This window comes from Tenrec ecaudatus, chromosome 1 (genome assembly GCF_050624435.1).
Source record: "Tenrec ecaudatus isolate mTenEca1 chromosome 1, mTenEca1.hap1, whole genome shotgun sequence".
NCBI lineage: Eukaryota > Metazoa > Chordata > Mammalia > Afrosoricida > Tenrecidae > Tenrec > Tenrec ecaudatus.
Window position 1 is genome coordinate 236828223 of NC_134530.1, and position 27065 is coordinate 236855287.

Consider the following 27065-nt stretch of genomic DNA (forward strand, 5'->3'; position numbering starts at 1 on the left):
AATGATTGGGGCAGGGAATGTATGGATGTGCTTTATACAATTGATGTATGTATATGTATGGATGGTGATAAGAGTTGTATGAGTCCCTAATAAAATGTAAAAAAAGAAAAGAGGAGAAAAAAATGATTAGGGCAAAGACTGTACAGATGTGCTTTAGACAATTGATGTATGTATATGTATGAACTGTGATAAGAATTGTATGAGCCCCAATAAATTGTTAAAAAAAAAAAAAAGACTAGCTCTATCTTGCTAACCAAAAAATTTGGAATGAGAATTTGAAGTAAAGTAGTGGATTACAGAACCACCATAGATTTAGTACCCCAATGATCCCTTTGTATTAATAAGACAAGTTTTCTTTGAGAGGCAAGGGTCTTCCCTTGAAAGAAATGGAATAGGAAATTTTCCACTAGCACCAATCCTCTACGCTCTATGTAAGCAGAGCTCAATCAATTAAGAAGTCAATCTGTACAAAGCAACAACTCATGGATTATAGCTTGCAGTTGGACTGTACATGAAAAAGCTCCTCATATCAACAGTACCTTAAACTCCATGTCATGGTATAAATTATTGTTATTATCAATGGAATCTTATTATACCCCAAGGGTATAATTGACAATATTTTGCTTTTTTTGAGAGAGGCGGTGTTTATTTGTTTGGTTGGGTTGTTTTTCTTGTTGGTTCTGGTTTGGGTTATTGTCATAACATGAACACCAATGTAAAAGTAAACCAGAGTTATTCAAGACCGAAGGACAAGCAGATGGATTCTGGGCTCCTACTTAATTCTAACCCTAATACAAGAACAGTCAGTTCTTAGAAGAGAGTCCTGCTCATTAGATACTTACCATCTTGAAGAGATCACTGAAGATAAAGATGTGACATAAAAGTGTGGTGAAGAAAGCACATGGGGCCTGGCTCTCCATTGGAATAATGATCGTGGTCTTAAAGGCTTGTATTCAAACAAGCAGCCATCTAAGTGAGCTGTCAACTGAATCCCCATGGAAGAAGCACACCATCCATCCTGTGTGATCCAAAGATGATGATAACAAAATCCAAATATGATGAAGGGAAAAGTATCAGAGTTTAAATCACACCCAATTTATAGAAAGTTAGTGGGAACCCAAAATCCATCTGCATAGTATCTAGTCTGATTAAGGCTCTAGAAGAGTGGTTCTCAACCTTCCTAATACCGTGACCCTTTAATACTGTTCCTCATGTGTGTTGATGCCCCAACTATAACATTATTTTCATTGCTACTTTATAACTGTAGCTTTTCTACTGTTATGAATCAGGCGACCCCTGTGAAAGGGTCGTTCAACCCCCAAAGTGGTCGAACTTGACGATGATGGATCGAACCATCATATAACATGATAATTGGTCAGTTGACCTCTCTCTGAACTGAAACTGAATTTGCTCTAGGCTCAAATATTTCCTCATTGTTCCAAGAAGAAAATTTCTTCTCTGTCTTTTTAAATATTGCTGGTTGTCTTTTCTTGCTTACTCTTTATTTTTATCTGTATTATTGTTGTTGTTTTCTAATTTCTGATTCTTTGAGGGGGGTATTGTTTCTGTTAAGTCCCCCAGTTTAATAAGCACAAAAGGAGTGGATGCATAGAAACAATACTGATGCAATGGTTTATTGGGAGGGAGGGAGCATTAGAACTGTGTGTGATGATGTACATACAACTCTTTTCAATAGTGACTTAAATATAGGAGTGAATATTATATCAAGAAAATTAATAAAAAACAGAAAAGAAATCAAACTTGACCTCTGGTTACCATGAGTGAAGGAGGAAGCATTTCTGCTTTGCTTAGGGTGACAGTTCATTTTAATGGTAATGAAATAATTAGGAGAGGGATTTTAATAATGGTTGTACAACATGAAGCATATACTCAATGGCATTGAATTGTGTAAGTTGTTGAATTGGAGATATTTTGTGAAGATTTTAAAATTTGGAATATTATGCATATTTTGTTGGGTATATTTTTGTCAAAGTGAAATACTAAAAGAAAATGTTCTAAATTTGACTACGCTAAAGAGTGATATGGTTGAACTATTAAATTCAATAGAATTATGGGCTACACGTATAGCTTTCAGTAAAGATATCCACACAAAAGTCACAATGACTTGATAATAATTTCTAAGTAAAATGTTTGGAGAAAAATGTATCAAACTGTGGATTCTCACTGTCAAAAATAGGAAAGTTAAAAGACTGGCCATTTGGGCAATACCACTCCTAGATTTACATATATAAAGAAGCAAACTCTCAATGTGATATAATAAACAACTTATTTGACTCCTATCAACGAAGCCTTCCAAAACCAAACCAAACACACTTTTATTAAGTTGATGTCCACTTGGAGCGACCAGATAGGGCGGGGTAGAAGCTATCCTGTGAGTTTCTGAAACGGCAACTCTTTATGGAAGTAGAAAGCCCCATCTTTCTCCTGAGGACAAGCTGGTGGTATTGAACTGCTGACCTTGCAGTGAGAAGCCCAAGGATCCTAGGGCTCATGAAGTATTCCTTACGTGATGATTTTTGATCATTCCTATGAAGAATTAAAATTATGAACAACGGAGTCAGATTAACTACCTAATCTTGATTCACTCCAATATGACACTAAAGAACATTTCATTCATAAGGAAATTAATGAAATAAATGAAAAATCCAGAAATTTAAAATATTTTGGCTCTAGCATGGAGTCAAGGCAAGTTTTCTGTTTGTTTGCTTGTTTTTCTGTCTTTTTATATCCTTTAAGTCTCACTATAAGTAGGGCTTCATAAAAAATTTTTAAAATAAGAGCTTCATGACAACAATATTAGAATGGGTTTCCAGTATGTTCTATTGCTAATGTTAATGTTTCCAAGCATCAATACACAGTATAAAAATATACTCTAAATGTCCCTGAACCACAGAAGGATTATGATGCAAAGAAAATTACCATCGCAGATAACAAAAAAAATCAACATATATTCATATAAAATTAACAAATGCATTCATTATTACGCAATTTTTATAAACAAAAAGACTGAAAACTCAAATATAATTTATAGTATCATTTGTATTAATTCACACAAAGACAAGACCAGCATGAGAACATAATGGTGTCCAAAGGATTCATGGACATATTGCTAATCATAACAGTTGGAAAATAAAGTAAAATAAATCTTCACAGAAACATGATTGGCAGCATATCAGGTTATCACTGTCACTGGCAGGACTAAGAAACAAGACCACAAGTGGATGTTTACACTACAGCGCATTACAAATGGTAGCAGGATTGGTCTGAGGACCCTCCAACCAGCCAGGCTGGCATGACTCATGGCAAGGTGACCCTGGTAGGCCAGTTATCATTGAAGCCCTGCTGCATGAATCAATCCTTGAGAGGAAGACTGCCCCTCCCAGGTCTAGGTAGGCATAGTAACCCACTCTCAAAAACACTCTGCCTGAGGGCAATACTTTTTACATGGCCAGCCTCAAGAGTTAGAAAGAACTCAATGAAGTTTGTATTTCTCCTAAGACTCAAAATGTAGCCCTCTTCAATGTACTTGCTAAGAATTTAAGCTCTAATAATATTATATGTATAATATGCAATCTATGTAGCAGTACATATAAGAATAAAATTTCTTGAATTAACATGCAATTTTTCTTCTGTCTTCAAAAATCAGTAGTTCAAATCAATGAGAAATATTATCTTGATAATTGACCGATGGCTGCTAAAGATTCAAAAAGCAATAAGCAGTCCTCCAAGAAGAGATTCTTACACTATCCTAACTTCAACCAGCTCTTTCCGGGCCTGCTTCTGCACTCAAAACATCTTCGGCCTCATCATTTCCTCTCATTTTAAATTACACCCCGTTGTTTTCCTAGCGTGATCTATATATGGAAAGTACACCTTGATGGCCACTCTGGGTATGATTTTCTGTTTTACAAACTCATTTCCCCTGATGTTTTCATGCTTGCTGTTATGGACAAAGGCCTCATTTCTCTTAGTTGCATCCATGTCCTCACCTGTCTTGCTCTGCATCTCCTGCACTGAGCTGCTCCTTCTAGCCTCACTCCTCATCCTTGTTTACGGAGCTCTACATTTTTCTTTTCACTTCCCCTCCGTCAAGAATTTCATTTGCCTTAAGAACTTCGAATATAATTTCTGTGAAAAACATTCTCATCTCTCTGTCATTATTGCTGTTCTTAGTCGACTGGATTCTGATGCACCAGATGTAGAACTCTTCTACAAGATTTTAAAGGTTGTGACCTCAGGAAAAGAGTCACCAGACCTAGCTTCCACTGTGTTTCGCCATGTGTTTGAACCTGCAAGCTGTAGACTAGTAGTTTGTATCACTCAGAGACTCCTCTACATCATTTGTCTTTAAATCAATCTTCAACTCCTGTCTTCTGTCTCAAATGACTATTTTTCTTCCTCTTCGACTTGAATATTCCTTTATTACCTAAATAATGCAATAATTAGCACAGTCTCCTAAACGCACCCTCTCCCTTCTCGTCCCCCTTCTTCCTTGCCCTCTGGCCTACATGCGCCCCATTCCCTTCTTGTGCCTTTCCCTTCCTTCTCTGGCTCAGCCTCCCACGCTCTCTTCTCCTACTCCCTCTTTCACACACATTCTCTAACCTCTCAATTTCTCTTTATGATATATCTAGGAATTGTCTTCTTGGCCTTCTTCTCCTGTAATACATGCAGAGAGATGGCTGAAAGTGGATTCCAACTGAAACGACTTGGACACGTTCAACTCCCATAGTCACCCATGCTTTCATTTAGCCAACAAATCTTTATCGAGAAGCTACCATGTGACAGTCATAGTGGGCTCAAAAAAAAACCCAGATAGAATCATAGTTCCTGTACCCTAAAGGGTGAAACAGACATACTCAGGGGGAAAAAAAGCTAAATAATATACTATGTTAAAATTCAAAAACCAAACTCAATACCATCAAGTTAATTCTGAATCATAGCAACCCTCTGGACACAGTAGAATTAATCTGCATGTTTCTAAGATGTAACTCTTTCTGCGAAAACCTCAACTTACTTCCACAGAGTGGGTCATCTACTATTTCACCAATGATGTTACAATAAAAAATAGAACTGCAAAGGAAGACCACAATTCGGAAACCGATGTATGAAATTTTAAATGCAAGGTAGAGAAGGCTTCACTAGGAACTTGAAGTAGAATTGAAGTAGGTGAGAGAATAAGGCAGGTAAACCATGGCTGTTCTCATAAAGATTTAGTCTCAGAAACCCTCAATAAATCCTAAAACCAACCCACTTCCATCACTATGAATCAAAATTGATTTGATGGCAGTGAATTTGGTTTTAGGGTTTACAATGGGTTAAGTATGGGTCTTCTCACCAGTGGTTCAAACTCACTAGCAGTTCTAAAGGAGAAAAATCAGGTCTTCTTTGATAAAATTTACAATCTCATAAATCCTCGTGTTCAGTTTTTCTCTGTACTATAGGGTCACCTAATTGGTTTGGTATGATGTCTGAGATTATTAAAAACTCTGTTGTGGAGTTTGTGACGGAGAACAAATAAATGAAACAACAGTGGATGTCTATATGGCCTTGAAAATATTAATACAAGACACTCCATAATGTTTTTTGTTCGGTACCATCAAGTTGGTTTTAACCCATAATGGCTTGTGTTAGTCTGGGTTGACTAAGAAACAAATCCAGAGACACTCAGGTGTATAAGAAAGAGCTTTATTCAAAGAGTAATTGAATCTTAAGAAAACATCCCAGCCTAGTTCAGATCAAGTCCATTGACTCATGCAACCATGCAATGATGCAGAATGCTGGAGGGTCAAAGGTCAATGGATGGAAAGTCTTGTGGATCCAGTGGTGGTGGAAGTATCTCAGCGCTGACATGGGTCTCCACGTGGCTCCTTCAGCTCCAGAGCTCTGGCTTTATCAGCGTAGTTCCATGTGGCTTGTCAATAGGAATGTCACACAGAGAGAGTATGTCTGGCCTGCAGGGAGCTATTTATCTCTTCGGCACCTCCAAATGACTTCATCAAGCTATGACCTGATTGACAGGCTTAACTCCACCCCTTAACTCTTAATATTCTTAAATTGACACCAGATTATGTAACTACCACTGGGCCCAAGGCAACACAGAAAGAAGCACTGGGAGGTCCTGCACCATCTTTACAATTGTTCCTGTGCTTGAACCCATTGTTGCAGCCACTTTGTCAATACATCTCATTGAAGGACTTTGTCTTTTCACTGCCCCTCCACTTGACCAGGCATGATGTTCTTCTCCACGGACTTGTCTGTCTTGACAATGTGTCCAGATATATTGTATGAAAGATGAGTATAGTGAGGTAAACTAAAAGGCTTGCTTGGTAAATATCCTTGTGCAATATAGAGTGTATTCCTCCCCCTACCAATAAATAGATAGATAGATAGATAGATAGATAGATAGATAGATAGATAGATGACCACCCCCCCCCAAAGAAACTAAACAGGTATCCTTGAGTGGATGTTGAGTTATGGAAACCCCGTGGGTGGGGAGGAGAACTGCACTTCTCTTGAAAGCAAGTTGCCAAGTCTTTCTTCCAAGGGACCTCAGTGTGGACTTGACCTCTCAATCTTTCAGCTAGTAGTGAAGGACTCCTAAATCCCATTGTCGTAGAGTCATAAAGACCCTAGAAGGACAGAGTAGACTGGCCCAATGACTTTCCAAAGCTGTAATCGTTATGCAAACAGACCGCCACCCCTTTCTGAAACAGAGTGGCTGGAGTGTTGGAACCACTGACCCTTCAGGAAGCAACTGAGCATCTGAACTCTGGCACCTGTAAGGACTACCTGGGTGAATAAATAGTGTGGGGGAATCCACGGCAGTTATTTTATGAGTTGGTTCCATTTTCTAAGTGAAGCAAGAGGAAACATCAGTAGCTGAGAGTCATGATGAAAGACATGTTTGAGAGAAGAAAGTGTGTGAAATCATTGGCATGAGCCATGGAAAATGAATAGACAAAAGCAATAGGAACTGACCACCGGGAAGTTTGAGGCTATATCTGAAGTCTATTGGCACAAATTTAAGGTGAGACAAGTCATCCTGACTCAGTGGACTGACTACATAATTTTGTCAAAATAATGCTATAGCGAGTGAGGAACACAAAGCAAAGGAGTCAAAGTGTGTACTGGGATGTGATTAGTATGACTGACTTGCTATGAGCTTTAAGCTGTGTAAGGAGAAACTAGGGACACTGAGGGAGGGTCCGTGAAAAGATGTTTAGATCAGTTGACTGAAGATTCCAGAATGGTAGAAAGGATGTTGGACTTGGGGTCTCAGAGAGTGAGCTGATAAACACAAACCTCCATGACAGGAAAATAAAAATGTCTGGCCTAAATAAAGTGATTAAAATGCCGCTGTGGATCAAAGAGGTGTGCAGAGGCACTAAGATTCTAAGTACAGACATGCTTGGCATGTATGTCACGTGATCACTAGTAGGACCAGATGAGCAGATAACTTTGTAATAAAAAAAATGAATCCACAGGTTTGGTGTTTAAATAATGTCAGTGACTAAATCTCATACAAATCAAAGAAAGCAAATTGAAAAGCTAAATAAGTCAGAGATACAGATAGGGGTTCAAAGGCAAAATAAAAAACATCCCCAGGAAAATTTGTAAGACAGTGTATGGATGCTGACAAAATAATATTTGGAACCAAATTACAAGTATTTTTTTGTTTTGGTTTTTTGTCCAGGAGCCCTGTCGGCTCAGTGGTTAAGCACTTGACAGCTAACCTGAGAGGTCCGCTGTTCAAATCCACCGAGACTTAGGCACAGGAGAAGACCTGGCGATCTGCTCCGGTAAAGATCCCAGCCTTGGAAATGCAGTGAGACAGCTCTACTCTGACTGGAGGCTCACTGTGGGTCAGGATCAGCTCCCTGCTAATTGGCACTGTTTGGTTTGAGTTTCTTTGTGTGGGAGCCTAGATGGCAACAGAGGTGAAGATCAAGGTGTGCCGCAGAGAGTAAAGGAGGGTATTTGTTGGGCTTCCTGCTGAAAGAAAAAGCTTATCCTTTTCCTTTCAGTTTAACAACCCACTAAGCCGGGATTGTAGGAAAAGCATTTATTTTAGTCCATCAGAAAGCAAAGTACACAAAGAAAATAAACAACTTTAATTCCATATAGTAACAAAGATATGAAGGAGAGCTGGCTTCCCTCATGCCTAAGAGAGTGAGGAAAGATGGAGAAATCTGTTTAAAGGAAGCAGGCCTGTGCAGTCTGGGTGACATATGAGAATTCCACCCTGTAACCACACAGTGATTTTGCACCTCCATCCTCATCGCTGAAACCGGAGGTAGACTGTCGCAGTGAGGAGCCACGAAGCTGTTTACATTCCACTGTGACTCTGTGCACATCACAGCGAAATAGTACCCGGTCCTTCACCATCCACATAGTCGTTCTTCTGCTTGAGCCCAGTGTTGCAGCCATGGTGTCGATCCATCTTGTCCAGGGCCTTCCTCTTTTCCACTGCCCCTCTATTCAGCATGATGTCCTGCTCCAGGGACAGGCCTTTCCTGGCAACGTGCCCCCGAGGAAGACTCGGCATCCTTGCTCAAAGGGACATTCTGGAGGTAGATCTTCCAAGACAAATTCGTCTGTTCGCTTGGCAGTTCATGGCACTTCAATATTCTTCCACAGCACCATCGTTCAAATTCAATATTCTTCCCCTGCTCCGTCGTTCAAATTGATTCTTCTTTGGTCTTCCTTATGCAATGTCCAATGTTCACATGCATATGAAGCCATTTAAAATGCCATGGCTTGTGGACCTGTGTTAAAGTGTTGGGCTGTTAACTACAAGGCGTGCAGTTTGAGAACACCAGCCTCTCCGCAGGAGAAAGAATAGGCTCTCTACCCCCATGGAAAGTTACTGTGGTCGACTAGGTAATATTCAAACTGTAAGAAAAACCATATAAAAATTAATCTTCATATCAGTATGCTGCTTCTCTTTTCCTACCCTCCGCCCTCAAAAGACCTGATATAATAAGCTGTACTCCTGTTTCGGCCAATGAATACTATTCACTTTAGTTTCTTTTAGTTGTTTATATGAAACATCTGACATATAATAAAAAACCTTTTAAGACAAGTGAAGAAAAAAAAAGACACGTGAAGAAACAAGAAAATCTATAATATTGTCAAGAGAGGAAACAATCTATAGGAGAAGATCCAATAAGGGCCCAGTTGTTGACATGATAAAACAGGGACTTAAAAATATCTATACTAAATGCACTAAACGCCTCAAGGTGAACAACAGTGTGAGGAGATGGGGGAATTTGAGTAAATAAATAGAATCTACACCACCACCCCACACACACACCAGAGAAAGAGTAACTAAATGGCAATGTCAGAAACGATACTGATATCTGAATGGAATACCTTTCTAGATAGACTTGACAGTAGCCTGACATTGAAAATGATCAGGAACTTTCAAGACAAATAATAGAAAGTATCCAGATAGAAGCAGAGAGAAAAGAGAAAGAACAAGGAACACAAAAACAAATAAGCAAAAAGTATTGTAAGATTTCTGCAATAATATTTTTAAATAAATCATTATTATTGGGGTTCTTACAGGTCTTACAACAATCCATACATCAATTGTATCAAGCGCACTTGTACATATGTTGCATCAATATTCTCAAAACATTTTCTTTGTACTTGAGCCCTTGGCATCAGCTCCCCTCCACCAAACCCTTGAGAAATTATAAATCATTACTGTTGAAATAATCTTAGGTGCTCTCATCTTCACATAATAGGAATCTAAAAAGGGAAAACATTCAGAAGACAAAATAAGCATGGAAAGGTCATTGCCCACAATTTTCCAAGAGTAATGAAAAGCATCAAGTTAGAGATCTGTGAATTTCAAACAAATCTCACGTCAAAAAAAAACCCCTCTAAATAAGTAAATGCCACTTGGGCATAAAATAATAAGAAAAGTGGGTGAAGGGAGATGTCGGACAGGGAAAGATATGACACATAATAATTTATAAATTATCAAGGGTTCATGAGCGAGGGGGGAGTGGAGAGGAAGGAGTAAAAATGAGGAGCTGATGCCTGGGGCTGAAGAGGAGAGCAAATGTTTTGAGAATGATGAGGGCAATGAATGTACAAATGTGCTTTACACAATTGATGTATGTATAGACTGTGATAAGAGTTGTATGATACCCTAAAAAAACAATTTAAAAAAGAAGAAAAAATTATTAGTATAAAATATAAAGAACGAATCTTAAAAGCAGCAAATGAAAAACAACATACTACCTAGAAAGAAACATCCATGTGAATTATGATTTACATATCACAAAAATAGGTATGAGATAATGAAAGAAAATATTTAAAGTGATGAAATATGACCCCATCATTCTAGAAATCCTATATCAAAAGTAATGATACATTAACACCATTTTATATGATAAAAGCTTAGAGAATTTGCCCCTGGCAGATTCTAAGAAATAAAGAAGGAAGATCAGACTTAGGAGAAGTAACACAGAGGAGAAGTAATGATTCTCAGAAATGAGGAACAAGGCCAGAAAAGGCTAATTTCTAAAGGGAGGGAGAGATTTACTCATGGAGTTGACAACTAGCACTGGGGGAGTAATGGTTACGAGTTGGGCTGCTAACTGAAAGGTGAGCCGTTCAAAACCAGCAGCTGCAACATGGTACTCCTGTTAGCTCCAACAGTCGCTGAAGCACGCAGGTGCAGTTCTACCCTGTTCTAGACAGTTCCTGTGGGTCATCATCAACTGGAAAGCAGTGCTTTCAATGAAAAAAATTTATTTTCCTAAAATAGAAAAAAATTCATTTTAAGATGTAAATCTAAATTGGATTCATATGTACTATTTTAAATTTTAAAATAGTAAAAGTTCACAAAGTAGATGAAAATAATTTTGAATTAATAATTATTTTTGTATAAGCGCCCTGGTGATGTAGCAGTGGCCTTTGGGGCTGATAACCACAAGGACGACAGTTTGAAACCACCAGCTGCTCACGGGATAAAGACTTGGCTTTTTATCCTCATAAAAAGTTACTTTGTAGAAAACTTACAGGGAGAGTTTGACCCTATTGTGTAGGGCTGTTATTTGTTGGCATGGACTTGATTACAGTGAGTGAGTTTATTATTTTTTGTTTTTATTGTTTATATTTTATAACAATTTTATTGTTTATATTTTGCTTTTTGTTGTCCTGTTTTTCCTTGTGTATATTTTCTCAGTTTTAGGGCATTACTCTGTATTTTTTTAAACTAATCACCAGCCTCTTTTTTCAGAGATCATATAATTTATTCATTCACACATATTAAGAATAGTTTTGCAATCATCACCACGATCAATGTTAGACCATTTTCTTCTCATACACATTGTGGTTAGCTTCCCATTTCCCCCATCTGTCCCTGCCATGTCCCTAGATAATTATTAATCTAGTTACTGTCTTTATAGATATACCTCTCCAAGATTATTATTTTTCCCAATAGTTTTATTAATATAAAGTCACATATACACTTCCTTAGTTAGGTCACATTATAAAAAGAGGTGTATACACATCATCACAATAAGTTCTAGTGCACCCATTCCCATGTATTATTTTTATGACAATATGTGATTGAGCATATAACACAACCAAATATATGAGTGGGTTTTTGAAAGTTCATGGAGAATGGAATTAAAATATAATAAAAAATTTGCCCTAGTTAATTATTTTTCTGACAATGACTCTGAAAAAGTATTATATATTGTCATATGAACTGAATTTTACTAGCAAGGAACCAAATAAGAAATTTGGAATAGAGAAGTTATATTATTTTCTCTTAAGAAACAGAGTTGGGATTCAAACTCAAATAGGTATGAATCTAAATTTCATGTCTTTCTGCTCAGTCAAGAGGGCTGAATAGAGATGAAAAATGTGCTTTCAGAGATATAGGCAATATTTTTATGCACTATCATTAAATAGCCAATGAAACTTTTTATTCTTCAATCCATATGCCCAGATACATTTAAAAAAAAAAACCTTTTTATTGTGATTTGGGTGAACTTTTGCAGAGTAAATTAGTTTTTCACTTAATATACCATGGTGGTGGTCACTATCTCCACAATAAAACAGCACTTTTCCCACTTCCTTTCTTTGTAAACTGCTTCCTTTGTCCTTCTGTCCTGCCCCTTTTTACTTTCTGACCTTTATCCCTGGGCAGATGCTGCCCTTTTGATCTTGCATGTGACCTCTCAGGACTTCGCACCTCTGTGGTGTTCTCATTAAAAATCTAACTCTCAAAACTCATTGTTGAGTCAGTTCCAACTCATAGCAATCCTATCCGTAGAGCTTCCAAGGCTGTAAATCTGCACAGAGCAGGTAGCTTCTTCTTCTCTCGAGGTGTGGCTACCTGGACGACCTTGGGGTTGGCAATCAAAGCATACTGAACAGAGCCACCAGGGCTCTATTTGCCTCATAGAGCTGTCTGATGCGTGCTGAAAGGTGAGCAATGGAGGAGTTCAGCTCCAAGCATGAAGTATGACTGAAGGCCAGAGACTCAAGAGGATCCAATCTTTTTTCTGATTCTGAGGTTTGCTCCACATTTTTCTCCCACTCTATCCAACCCCTCCTAGAATGATACCTTTCGGGGCAATCAAAAATGATAGCCAAGCATGGTCGAGTTCTTTGGGGCTCAGGGTCACAGAGATTAGGATCCACATGGCCCATTAGTTTATGGGACTCAGGGTTCCCTTGAATCATTCATTGATTTTCTTGACTCTGTTACTCCTGATGGAGGAAGAGCAATAACGGCACCTTAAGTGGAAAATTGCAAGTTTTTAAGACCCCAGGCATCACAGCAGCCAAAACAGGATATAATGCATTTTCTTTGTGGATTATGTTGTGCCAATTGACTCTCATGTTCCCAAGATTGTGGTATGAACAGTCAAAATTCTTAGAAATTGTCATAACTTTGCCCTCTGTTTGTGTCCTACTATATTCAGGGGGTATAGTTATAGCACATATCAGTACATATGCAGAGATATATTCTGGAAAACCTATACATATTCAGAGAGGCAGTCACAGTCACCTTCCACTCTCATTTAGCTTGGATGTCTATGTAACCACTTGTGTATTATTGTTATTGTTTTTGCAGGATTGGGTATGTGATGGTACTGATCTTATTTTATTTATTTATCTATCTGTCTATTTACTGATTTGCCTTTAACTGTTTTGCTCTCCCCTGTGTCTTTTTCACCTTGGTCAGGTTGTGCCGGCCTCTCCCTTATTGGGTGTGGCCTTTCCCTTTACCCGCATGAATGTGCTTCCCTTCCAGTAAGTGGTTACTCTTCTCTTCCTCCGACCCCTGGGAACCTTCGAAGAATGTTTCCATGTACGTAATCTGTCCTTGACTTTTTTTATAGTAGTGATCTTATAAAATATATGTCTTTTGTGATTGTCAAATCTTACTCCAGTTCTATCTGTGTTATGAGGTATTTCACAGATTCATATTTAGTCTTTAACATTGAGAAGTAATTGATTGTCCATCTGTCCAAAGTTTGTTGATCTACTTATGGACATTTCCATCTATTTGCTATTGTGAAAAATGCAGCAATAAAAATGATGTGCACATATCAGATAGAACTTAAATGAGACAAATTTCTAAGACTATCCTCTATACCAATGGTTCTCAACCTATGGGTCATGACCCCTTTGGAAGTCGAATGAACCTTTCACAGGGGTCGCTTAAGGCTATTAGAAAACCCATATTTCTGATGGTCTTAGGAACTGAGATACTGTTCCTCTATATTTCTCCAGGAAGGTTTGCCCACATGCAGACACGCCCACATACCAGTTTCCAGCATGATGACATCATTGCGCCAACCCCATCACATACACCCCATACAAATACAGGTGTGTGTGACAGGATTAACTCCATAATGTACTTATACGGACCAGTCACAAATGTATAGAGAGAAGCTACTATGTAGCAAGCAGCTGATGTGTTGAACGCAGCTACTCTGCTAAAAGCAGCTACTATGTTGAAAGCAGCAGTATTGGAGGGAGGTAAAATGACACTGCATAAATTATAATAACTGGGTAAATGTAAAATCATGTACTGTAAAATCAACTCCTGTTATAGATACACACATACATACCAAGGGAACTTAATCTGGATGCTGATTGGTCTTTTTATATTCAACTGTGGTTGATGTAAATGCCCCCTTGTGATAGTAACAAGTATGTAAAAAAATCAAAACAGAAAGGTAAATCATAAGAAAATTTAATGAACTGTATTGACCGAACTATGCCATGCATCATCTTTTGCATTATTAAAGCTATTGTTATATATTATTTTCATTACCAAACAATCCCATGACAATGGATCATGTATAGAAGAATGTTAAGCAAAGAAAAAGGATTTTTTACAGTATGGTTTTACCTCAATATTACAGCAAGAATTGAGAAACAGCAATGTGTTATTGTTGTGAAGTTCTATCAGCCGAATATATGAAGCTGAACAAACTAAAATGCCATTTTGATAGCAAGCATCCGAGCTTTGCTGGCAAGGATACCAACTATTTTAAAAGCCAAGCTGATAGACTCAAAAAAGCCAGACTTGACACTGTTTGTGGCAAGTACCACAAACAAAATGTGACAACCCTTGAAGCTTCATATTTAGTGGCACTCAGAATCGCCAGAGCTATGAAAACTCACACCATTGCTGAGGATTTACTGCTGCCAGTGGGCAAAGACACTGTTCAAGTTATGTTCCCCCTCCCTCATGAGCCCTTCATAATTTTAGATTATTATTTTGTCATATCTTGCCCTATCCGGCATCTGCCTTCACCCCCTTCTCTGTTGTCCATCCCCCAGGGAGGAGGTCACATGTAGATCCTTGTAATCAGTTCCCCCTTTCCAACTCACTCACCCTCTACTCTCCCAGTATCACCCCTCACACCCCTGATCCTGAAGGTATCATCCACCCTGGATTCCCTGTGTCTCCAGCTCCTATCTGTATCAGTGTACATCCTCTGCTCTATCCAGTCTTGCAAGATAGAATTCAGATCATGGTAGTTGGGGAGGGGGGGAAGCATCCAGGATCTGGGGGAAAGCTGTATTCTTCATCGATGCTACATCACACCCTGACTGACTCATCTCCGCCCCTAGACCCCTCTGTGAGGGGATCTCCAGTGGCCGACAAATGGGCTTTGGGTCTTCACTCTGCACTTCCCCCTTCATTCACTATGGTATTTTTTTTTTGGATGATGTCTTCTTATACCTGATCCCTTTGGCACCTTGTGATCACACAGGCTGGTGTGCTTCTTCCATGTGGGCTTTGTTGCTTCTGAGCTAGATGGCCGCTTGTTCGCCTTCAAGCCTTTAAGGCCCCAGACACTATCTCTTTTGATAGCCGGGTACCATCAGCTTTCTTCACCACATTTTCTTATGCATCCATTTGTCCTCAGCGATCGTATCATAGAGGTGTGCAGCCAATGATATGATTTTTTGTTCTTTGATGTCTGATAACTGATCCTTTCAGGACCACCTGATCACACAGGCTGGTGTGTTCTTCCATGTGGGCTTTGTTGCTTCTGAGCTAGATGGCTGGTTGTTTATCTTCAAGCCTTGAAGACCCCAGACACTATACCTTTTGATAGCTGGGCACCATCAGCTTTCTTCACCACATGTACTTGTTTACCCACTTTAGCTTCAGCAGTTGTGTCGGGAGGGTGCGCATCATAGAGTGCCAATTTAATAGAAGAAAGTATTCATGCATTGAGGGAGTGCTTGAGTAGTAGAGGCCCAAGGACCTTCTATTGAGCACTTTAAACAGTCAACTGTTTTCACAACTTTTCAATGAAATGGATGTGCCGAATAATGCTCTGCTATTTCACACTGAAGCGAGATGGTTGTCTAGAGGAAAGGCTTTAAAAGGTGTTTTTGAGCTTTGTGATGAACTCAAAACATTTCTTAATCAGAAAGCAAGACCACAGTTTGAAGCACTTTTCAGTGATAAAGTGAACTTCAGAAAATAGCTTACTTGGTTGACATCTTCGCTATCTTGAATGAGTTAAATTGATCACTGCAAGGACCAAATGCAACATGCCTCCCTTTGTCGGAAAAAAATCCAATCATTCCAAATGAAATTTCAGCTTTGGCAAAAAAAAATGGATGAAAATAAAATTTGCATGTTGCCCACCTTATCTGCTTTCTCTGAGGAGCATGACATTGAACCAGACCAAAGGATTACAATGATAATTTCTGTGAAAGAACACACACACAAACTTGCAGATGATATTTCGTCATACTTTCCAAATCTACCTGACACCTCATTTGTACTTGCCAGAAAGAAGCCCATTCACAGTCAAAGTGGAAGGTGTTCCTGAGACAGCACAAGAGGAGTTCATTGAACTTAACTGTGATGCAGCGAGAACTGATTTCTCTACAATGCCAGTTACAAAATTCTGGATCAGGTGTTTGCAGTCATATCCTGTTTTGTCTGAGACTGTGTTGCACCTTCTTCTTCCATTTCCAACAACATATGTTTGTGAAACGATTTTTCAGCTTGTTGGTTATCAAGTCTAAATACAGAAGTAGACTTGTTGTGGACAATGATCTTCATTGTGTTCTTGCAAAGACTGCCCAGAGAATTTGTGATCTGGTGAAAAAGAAGCTTCTCACTGATGTTGGCTTTTTACGCACACTGTTGCAAAATGTTGCAATGTACTTTACAGTTGTTAAATTAAGACAGTTACCCATGCTACACCATGCTTCAAGAAAAAATTTCATTTGTTTGTCATTAGAAATAAATATTTCACAATATATAATTACATATTGTTTTGTGATTAATCACTATGCTTTAATTATGTTCAATTCCCAACAATTAAAATAAATTTTGCATATCAGATATTTATGTTATGATTCATGACAGTAGCAAAATTACAGTTATGAATGAGCAATGAAAATAATTTTATGGTTGGGGATCACTACAACATGAAGAACTGTATTAAAGAGCGTGACATTAGGACAGTTGAGAACCACAGCTCCATACTATCAAAATTACACTTCTCTAGCAGAAGTTCAGTTACTTTCATAGAAAATATTCATTATTAAAAAACTTTCTATTTCTCATTTTATCTACAGTTAAGGCATTTTATATCATTTTATTTTGTTTTGTTGTTGAAAATATGCACAGAAAAACATACAGCAGTAGTTCATATATGCATTATTTAGTGTCATTGATTATGAATTGTATAAATAATCTCTCTTTTTCCAAGCTGTTTTCCCTCCATTAATATACATTCACTGGCCTCAAAGATTCCTATCTAATCTTTTATTTGCTGTTTTCACTTTAAACCCATATAGACAGTTTTTCCAACACTGGTCTGTCAGCCTTTCAAAACAAGACCAAGGCACATGAAGGCATAGGGGAGCACACATTATCACTTGCTCAAAGGCCAGTTAAAATTGACAGTGATGAAGAGTGAAAGTGCACGAGAGTCAAATGACGACCACGGGTATATCCCATGCAAATTTAGAGAACATCTCAGAAAGATTGGATGCATTGAACATCAATGGTGGAACACCGGGTGAGTGTTGGGGTGACATCAAGATCATCACCCATGAAGAAAAGTCATCAAAAAGACCAGGAAGAGACAGATAAGAGCTCCCCTGACACTGGGATCCAGGAGAGATAAGCCCCTCAGGACAGCAAGGGGAGTGATGCTACCAAGAGAGTACAGGGAAGGTGGGGGGAGAAGGAGAAACAGGGAACTGACTGCAAAGACGCACAATTTCCCCCACTCCCCAGGGGGACAAACAACAATAACAGGAATGAAGAGAGAGAGTGGGCAGTATAAGGTATGAACATAATAATAATTTGTCATTTGTCAGGGGTCTATGGGGGCGGGGGGGGGGGCGAAGAGTAGATAATTCCAAGGGCTCAAACAGAAAGTAAATATTTTGAAAATGATGAAGACAAAATATGTACAGATGTGCTTGATACAATGGATGCATGAATTCTTATAAGAGCTGAGAGCCCCCGAATAAAATGATTTATATATTAAAAAAAGAAAAGAAAGAAAGAGCCAAAATGAATGTCAGAAGAGACTCTAAAATGAACCATTGTAACGGAAGTGAAATGCATCTTTCAGATGGCTTATGCTGCTGACCCTCTTTGCATGTGTTTGCTGGCCACTCGGATGTCCTCGGGTGATAGAGCGATTCAAGTTCTTTACCCTTCCTAAAATTTGGTTATTGATCTTTTGGTTGTTAAGTTGTCAACGTTCAATATTATTGGTTATTTTATTTAATATACATATTGGTTTTGACAGTTACATCGTCTCCAAAGATAAGCTTCCCAAAAAAAGGCTTCCAGTCAGTTTCTTGTCTTTTTACTTTTTATGTTATGTCTTTTGATGAACGGAAGTTTTTAAAAATGATTTGAGGTCCTATATATTTATTTTATCTTTTGTTATTCATGTCTTTACTATTATATAATATAATGCATTATTGAAAACTAGGCCTGATTTTCCCTGTCTGACTTTACCTTCTAAGATTTTTATGGTTTAAGTTTGCATGGTCTGATTCTTAATTCCTTTTGAATTTACTCTCTAGTATGGTGTGAGGTATGAATCCTGTTTTACCTTTAGACATGAAAAATCCCATTTCCCACCATCATTTATTGAAGAGATTCTTCCTTCCTCAACAAATAGACTAAGAATGGTTGGTATAAAAAATAATGACGTGACCAAGTCTTCTGTATTTCATAGGTTCTGGGTTTTTTTCCGAACTGTCAATTCTATTCTATTTCTCCATGTCTCTATCACTGTGCCTATCTCGGGCTGTTTTGGTTGCTGTAGCTGCACACTATGTTTCAAAATCAGAAAATGTAAGTCCTCCTGCTTTGAAGGGTTCACAACATTGCATTGGCTTTTTAGGGCATGTTGTCATACCACGTAAAACAGGATTTCCTTTTCTATTCATGTAGAAGGCTGTTGGATTTTTTATCAGGATCACATTTAATCTATATTGCCTTTAATCTTCGGGGAATAGTGACATCTTAATATGAAGTCTTCCAATCCATGACCATGGAACAACTTTCCATTTATTGAAATCTTCTTTAATCTCTTTCACTGGTATTTTATGGCTTTCATTTGTAAGGCCTTCATGTCCCTGGTTAAGATTTATTCCTGGGCATTTTATTCTCTTTGATGCTATTGCACATGAAATTGTTTCCCTAACTTCTTTGAAAATTTCTCACTGCTGATGTATAGAAACCCAATCGAGTTTTATTTGCTCATCTTGGAGCTGACAACTTTGCTGCATTCCTATATTAATTCTTGATAGATTATAAAAATATTTAAATTATACAAAATATTATTTCTGATCACCATAGAAATAAACTAGGTATCAATAACAGGGGGAATAAAACCCTGGAAGATTCATAGCAGATGGAAATTAAACACTATTAAACTCCAAATGGATTAAGGGAGAAATCATAGAAATAAAAAATTTCCTGTAATCAAATAAAAATAAAAGGAATCCATATCAAAACTTACAGAACGCAGTGAAGGGAATAGAAGGAAACTGATAGGAATAAGCACTTACTTAAACGAAGCATCTCAAATTATCAAGCCAATTCCACAACCCCAGGAACTAGAAAGAGAAGTGCAGTGTAACCCTAAACCTCCCAGAAGAAAGACAAAGGTGAAGCTTTCTCCTCCTGTCCAAAGTTACAGCCTCGGAAACCCATAGGAGCAGTTTCACCAAGTCCCATGGGATCACGATCAGTCAGAAGTGACTCAAGGTAGTGATTGACCAGAAGAAATGAAATATCAACGATCAGAGCATGAATAAATAAAATCAGAAGCAAAAAATAATGGAAACACCAAAAGTAAAAGTTGGTTCTTTGAAAGTACCCAAACCTACTGAAGAGGAAATTAGAAACCTCTACAGATCCATAACAAGTTGAGAACTATCGATCAAACAACAACAACAAAAAGTTCTGACCAGGTGGTTTTATTGGGGAATTCTACCAAGCACTTTAAAAATTATTTCAAGAAGACAAATAAGGAAGGGATGCATGCTAATTAATCTAGTGGCAAACATAGCCATGACACCCAAATTAGATAAAGTCATGACAAGAAAAGAAAATTAGAAGTTTTCTTTTGAATTAGTCTTATGAATATTTGAATATTTTAAATATTCTTCAAACTAAACCAAGAACAAAAACCCTCACTGCAAATAAAAATAAAATAGTGTAACTTATTTAAAAATAATGTAGACTATTGAAAAAGCTGCACATTATACTTAAAATAGATTTGAAGGTCTAAATTACTTGTAATCACATTCATAGAGATCAGTGTCGTTAACATTCTGAGTAACATTTTGTTATATATCTTTCTAACCTATTAATAATCCTTTTCTTCTGTGAATTCATAGATATTCTATAAAATATTGATTGATTCCCTAACAACCAATGCATTTCTGAAGAAAATGATACATAAATTCAAATATGCAATGTAGAAATACCTTATCTTTAGTCTCACTCAATTCACTGCCATGAAGGGGACTCCAATTCATAGTGACCCTGTATGACAGTGTAGAACTCCCCTATGAGCTTCCAAGACTTGCGGGGTGACAGGTGGATTTGAACTGCAGAAATTGTGGGTAGCAAACTAAAGTGTAACCCACTACTGTGACCAGGGATCATTCTAGCTTTAATCAGAATTCTTTTGACAGGTGAAATAGCAGATAAGAAAATCGTGAATCACACAGTTTCTATATTTTTAATCTAAGTTTTGGAAGTCTGTTGTAGTATATTACCACAGTGATTTTTGTGCTCCCTAGTGCAGATTCCAGCCCCCACTAATGACATTCTAAGCCAAACTCACTGCCATCAGATCTATTCTGATTCGCAGCAACCCTGTAACACAAAATGGAATTACCTCTTTGGGTTTTCTAGGCTTGTCTGAAGTAGAAAGACTCATCTTTTCCCCATGTACTAACTGGTGGGTTTGGATCATTGAACTTGTGGTTGGCAGCTCAAGGCATAACCCATCATGCCGCCACCACCCACCTACCATCCACTTACATCATGTGAATTCTGGTTCACAACTACTTTATATAGGGTTTCTAAAGCTTTGTAAACTTTACCAGAAAAGATAGCATCATCCTTCTGCCATAGAGAACTGCTGGGGTTAGAACCACTGACCTTGCAGTTAGCAGTTCAAGCCTCACCCAACAGCACTGCAAGGGTGCCTTATTCCTGCAAGTAGCTATCCCAGCTCCCTTAGGGGCTATACCCAATTTCAAGAATTAAAAGAAATCTGTAGCTGGAAAAAAATATCCTAAAAGGAACTGATAAATGTCATTGGTATAAATTCAATTAACAGCAGCAACAAGGTGTTTCTCTTTGTACATTTCAAAATCAGCCCAGACAAATTGTAGTATTCAGTAAAAGGTGTTTATTTGATCCATTGAGTAATTTCCTGAAGGCAACAGAGACAAAACCTACAGGAACAAGAAATATCGCCGACAAAATAATTTTCTAAACTGTTTTGCTAGTTCGTGATAAGACGAAAGACAAATCTCTGCTGCAGCCAACACTCAAGTTGTTGCTTTCTGGGTGTAAAGACAAGGCATCGCAGTAAGGTTCACCAAAGAAAGAAAAGAAACCACATCCTGAGCCACTAGGCACTCTGGTTGGATAAGCCACAGTTTGAGCAGTCTGTGCCAAAGCAGAGACAGCCGGCCCGGCACTGCATGAGCCTAACTTTAATTCAGCTCACAGTAATCTCTTGCACAATTACTTTTTCGGAATGAAACCATCCTGGATATAGACAAAAGTATGGAGGACAGTGACTTAATTTTTTTATTAAAAGAGAGAGAGAGAAGAGCAAGCAAGAGAAAGAAAATGATTTATAATAAGTCCATGGGAACATTCTGTACCTATCTCTTTTCTGATTAGAGAGGTGGCATGGGGCCTGGCTCATTAGGCAGAAGTAATGAGCCAGTCTACATGCCATCTCTAATTAGAGAAAAGATACAGTAGGTACAACTGTACCTATAAATTGATAGAATAAAGATAAAAATTATTTAAAAATCTCCTTTTCCTCCTCTGGTTCTCAGATGCTCAGAACTTTTCAGCAAAAATTATACCATAAGAACTCACAGGATTAGAGAAATAAGTCCTTTTTCAGATAAGCGTGTTCAAATAAAAATAAAAATTTTATTTTGAAACAGTATAAAAACACAAACCACCCTCAGGCCTTTCAAAGCACGAATTCAATGTTGAGTGTAGGGAAGTAGAACAGAAGCAAGTCATTTCAGCTCCACAGTGCATAGTCGACAAATTTATAGCACTATTGAATACTCTGAGCCACATTTGGTGCAATAAAACATTTTAGAAGTACTAATGGGGATTAAATATTGAAATAAGGCTCACAAGATTTAATACGTTATTTGAAAATTTTCATGCTGGGTAATTTATAAAATTCTTCAATATTCTAATTACTTGAACCAAGTTTAGTTCTAAATGTATACCTTCTTTAAATTATTGCTTATTCGTATGATTTTGTTTGATCTAAGAGAATGAAAATGAAAGCAATACAACCTTTGCTAGACAGCCCCTCTTTTGAGCCGCACAATAATCCTGTTAAAAGATATCTTATTCCTCTTTCACAATTCAAAATATGTTCAAAGAGGTTAATAATAGTTGCCTCTTACCAAACATTTACTATATGACAAGTGATATGTTCAGATTATTTGTTTCATTCCCTAAAAAGCCAATCCTGGAAAGTCGATTCTGACACCTAGTGACTATATATGATCAAGTAAACCACCCCCTCGGGTTTTCAAGGCTTTAATCTTTACCGGAGCAGCTTAACCCATCTTTTCCTATGGAACCCCTGATGGTTTGAACTGCTGAATTTGGGGCTATCCACTGAACACAAAACCACTGCACAACCAGCGTTGCACTCACTCCCTGGGACACCCCAACTTAAAGTCCCAAGCAGAAGCACCCTAAATACAAAGAAGTGGGTATGTTGGAAAAAACGGATTCCAAAATATGCTAACACTGGGCAGAAGAACGCTGGCGTGGCTGCATTAGGATAAGCCAGTCGGCTTTAAAATAGTGCTAGGAGAGGTCTCCCTGGCCCTAAGCCAAGTGTGAGGAGCATTTCTTATTGTTGAGTGTCAGTTCATTAGGAGGGCATAAGAATCCTAAATGTGAATGCACCCAATAACAATGCTTCAAAACCCATAGAGCAGAATTCATAAAACCGAAGGAAGATTTGATAAATTCTAAATTTCAATTGAAATCCTTTGGAAAAAAACTAGCCCCCAGAAAAGGAAAAGAAATCTGTAAAACTATAGGTGATTTGAAAAACACTATTAAAACGTCAACAATGGAAATGATGGAAACATACAAAACAATCTATTGAACAAAAAGAAACACGATCTTTAAATAGAGATGGAACCCTCACTATATTGGACCATATTAATTCACAAACTGGTAAATATCTTCTGTACAGAACCAGATAGCATCCATTAAGCTATAAGGCTGGAAAAAAGACTCTGTTTGAGTTACCCACCTAAGCTGTGGTCACATAAAAGAAGTCTTATTTAAATATATTACTAAACAGGCACAACTGGGTTCCAATAAACCGTGTTGGTAAAAGTCAGGTCGTAAGCCAGCTATGGCCCTTTGGCTGTAGTAGGTTGACCTTCCTCTACATCATTCTGTTGGTGGTGATTAGGGCTCACTGAGCCACTGTGCTTCTTCTATGTGGTCCTATTGGATGTCTCACTTAGATGTTTGCTTGTTTGAAAACAAGTTTTTAAGATCTTAGACACTATTATTTCTGGTAGCCAGGCGCCATCTAGTTTCTTCGCCACCCGTTGCTGTATCACCCACTTCAGTGATCTATGCATGAGGGTGAGAATCAAGCAAAGCCGTGTCGTAAGAACTGCTTATTCTTAGATTGGGACCAGAATAGAGTGCAAGCACAAGATCCATTCATATATCCATGGTCCCTGTAAGTATACCAATCATATTCTTAAGCAATGTTCCTTATTTGGGGGATAAGAATATTTGAACCATGGATCTACTTTATTGCATGTAGAAATAATTCAGATCACATATTGTTTTAAGAAATGGTTGTAATATAGATTTTTGTTGGGTTCTTAATTAATCATTTTATTGGGCACTCCTACAGATATTCTAACAGCCCATAATTCAATTAGATCAAGCATAATTGTACAGTTGCTACCACCATCACTTTCAAAACATTTTCTTTCTTCTTGAGCTCTTTGATATCAGCTCCCTTTATCCTCTCCCTCCCCCACACTACTCCCCCGCCACAGGAACCCTCATATTATATTATATAGTAGTATTTGCTGTATCTTACACCAGCCCATGTGTCTGTTCACCAGTAGGGTTATACAGTCATCATTGCTATCAGCTCCCCATTCCTCCCCTCCCACCCCTCACTTCCCGTTCCCTCAGGGAATCATTACTCCCATTACTGTTTCTGAAGGACATGCGATACAGTAGTTTTGAAGCTCCCCTGAATATTTTTAAATGCTGCTTGGTGCTATTTTTTGGAACTGTGTAATAGGGTGCGGTAAATAGCATTCGGATGGCAGAGTCTTACCATTTAAACTCTGTCCGATTTGCATCGTACCAGAAGCAGAATTGGTCATTGAACCACGTAGAATCCTTGCATCAAAAGCTGCATGATCCTCCTCCAAACCATTGATGAAGAAACTGATTTTTTTCTCATCCACCTGTAAGAAATAAATACCAATACACCATATATTAGGTACATAAACTTTGATTTTATAATGACTAGATCTTAGCTAGCATTCTCAAATTATCTTCTTCTCCATTTACTGCAGGTGATAAAAGTGGAAACAATTTTTGAACGCATCAGTAATGTATCTGTGTTTTCCTCATTCTAAGTATTGTGATCTTGTGCTTCAACGGTGGGGTAGGGGTTGCAGCGTGCCTCCCTCCTCCCCACTCCCAAATATGTACTGGAACCTCAATCCCTGCACTTGTTTATGTCATCTGATCTGGAACCAGTTGAGTTTTCTTTGTTATGTTAGTATGGTCACATCGTTTTTGTAGAAAGGCAAGAGAAACGAACACAGAAGGGAGGATAAATGCCCCACCGAGATTGACAAAGAATCAAAGAGCATCAGGTCTACAGGAAGTGAAGTCCGTATTCCCCCAGGGACAACAGAGAAAGAGCCTTGTCCTAAAGCCTCAAAATAAGTTTCTATCCTACAAACCCAGACGCTTGTGGTATTGCTGTCATACTGGTGCTAAATAATTAAGACAGGTGGTATCTACCAGACATACCAGAAAATGATGTGTCCGTTTATTCGGTAGCTTAATTGCTGTGAGAGATTCAGATTTTTGCGATTACATCATCTGTAGATACTCATTACATTTGTCACAGCCAGAATAAACACAAAGTAAATAAAAGAAGAGATTATTTAAAGCCAGATAGGCAATAAATGTATTACATGTGGATAAAACGTAAGCTTCCAGTAGATGGTATTTCTTGCAGTATTAACTCTTTTGAGATGTTGGTATCCAGTTAGGAAAAGTTTTACTCCTTTTCCACAATACAGAAGAACCAAGAAATGTGCCAAGTCTATTTCAGGGCAAGCCATCCAGCAACATAACAGCTAGCTACTGAAGACATCAGCAAACTTTTTCTATAAATGGCCCAAGAATAAACATCATTTCTTTAAGGGCAAATCATTTCACTTTGCAGACGAAATGGTCTTTGTCACAATGACCCAATTCTTTTACTGCGCGGACAATACTTAAACAAACGGGCATGCCAGCGATCCAACAAACTTGATTTTTGAAAAGAGCTAGGCAGCTTGCTCTACCTCATGTATCTTAAACACCCATGAAGCACCCCCAAAAAAGTACTGAATTTCTGCACATACGATAAAATCCCAAAATGGACTTTTTAATGCCATCAAATTTGATGTCGAGTACTTCACTTGTGGTGTCTGTACGAAATCATTAATGATGGCATGTTCTTCTGAATAAACTGCCCAGATGCTTGGCCATCACCTTGAGTACCTCCATTCCAGTAAGAGTGCCGAAATGGCCAATGAATGACTTCGTAGAGAAACAGTGATGTGGTGACTTGCCACGGAAAGGTTTTGTAATGCTGAATATTTTAATTTAAAAATCACACCACAGCATTCAAAATACTGTTTCTAATAAACATCCTTTCAATAATTAGTAAAGATGCATCTCTATTCTCAGCTATATTTAATGCATTGCATGAAAGGTTGCCTTAAGAATCCTTTTGAACAATCTCTCTTGTCACTCTTCCCGTAACATAATCCTCTGGAAGTTAACATATTTATTACTTGGTAATACTAATTCTTCAAAAAATAACTAATGTGGCTTTTCTCCATTCTAATCAACATGTTTTCATTTTAACTATATTCTGAATTCTGTGCCTCTTCTGGTCCAGTGCTACATTTTATGTCATTTGAAAACAAAGCTTTAGCAAGCATAAAATCACATACCTGGAGATACACCTCTCTGCTGGGGAGGAGGGCTGCTGCTCTTTTTTTCTTTTCTTTTGCATCCCATTTTTTACAGCCTGTTACTGTCATTTGGTGTTTGACTGTTATCATTATAAAAGATACAGGCTTTTCTACTTTGTTATTTGTAGCATTATCTCATGTTTTACAACATCTTTCGCGCAACATGCAGGCACATGAAATATAACTAGTGAAAAGTTCTCGGTGGTATTAATGCATAAAAAAGAATGTGGTTCCATCTCTACTGTCTTTACCCAGCCAAAAGCTGATGAACAGCCAATTTTCCTTTATCACATTAGCACAGCCATGAGGGAAACACATTTGTTCTAGTCAGCTACACTAAAGATACTATTACCAATCTAACATATACATGTTTTATATCAGCAGTATTCTCAGAGCATGAGAGAACCAACAATATATTAACACTAGCATGACAGTTTATTTAAGAAAAGAAAATTGTCTCTGTAGAGGGACAGAAGTTAGAAATGTATGGCTAAGGC

General features: G+C 38.0%; 1 protein-coding gene across 1 annotated transcript in view; it reads right to left on the reverse strand.

The window, feature by feature from the left end:
• USH2A (usherin) overlaps positions 1-27065 on the reverse strand; it is a 987589-nt gene that overhangs the window by 900025 nt on the left and 60499 nt on the right. Inside the window, exon 3 of the mRNA XM_075540576.1 lies at positions 24639-24771. Coding sequence (XP_075396691.1) covers positions 24639-24771 — 133 coding nt within the window. The remainder of the gene's footprint in view (positions 1-24638; positions 24772-27065) is intronic.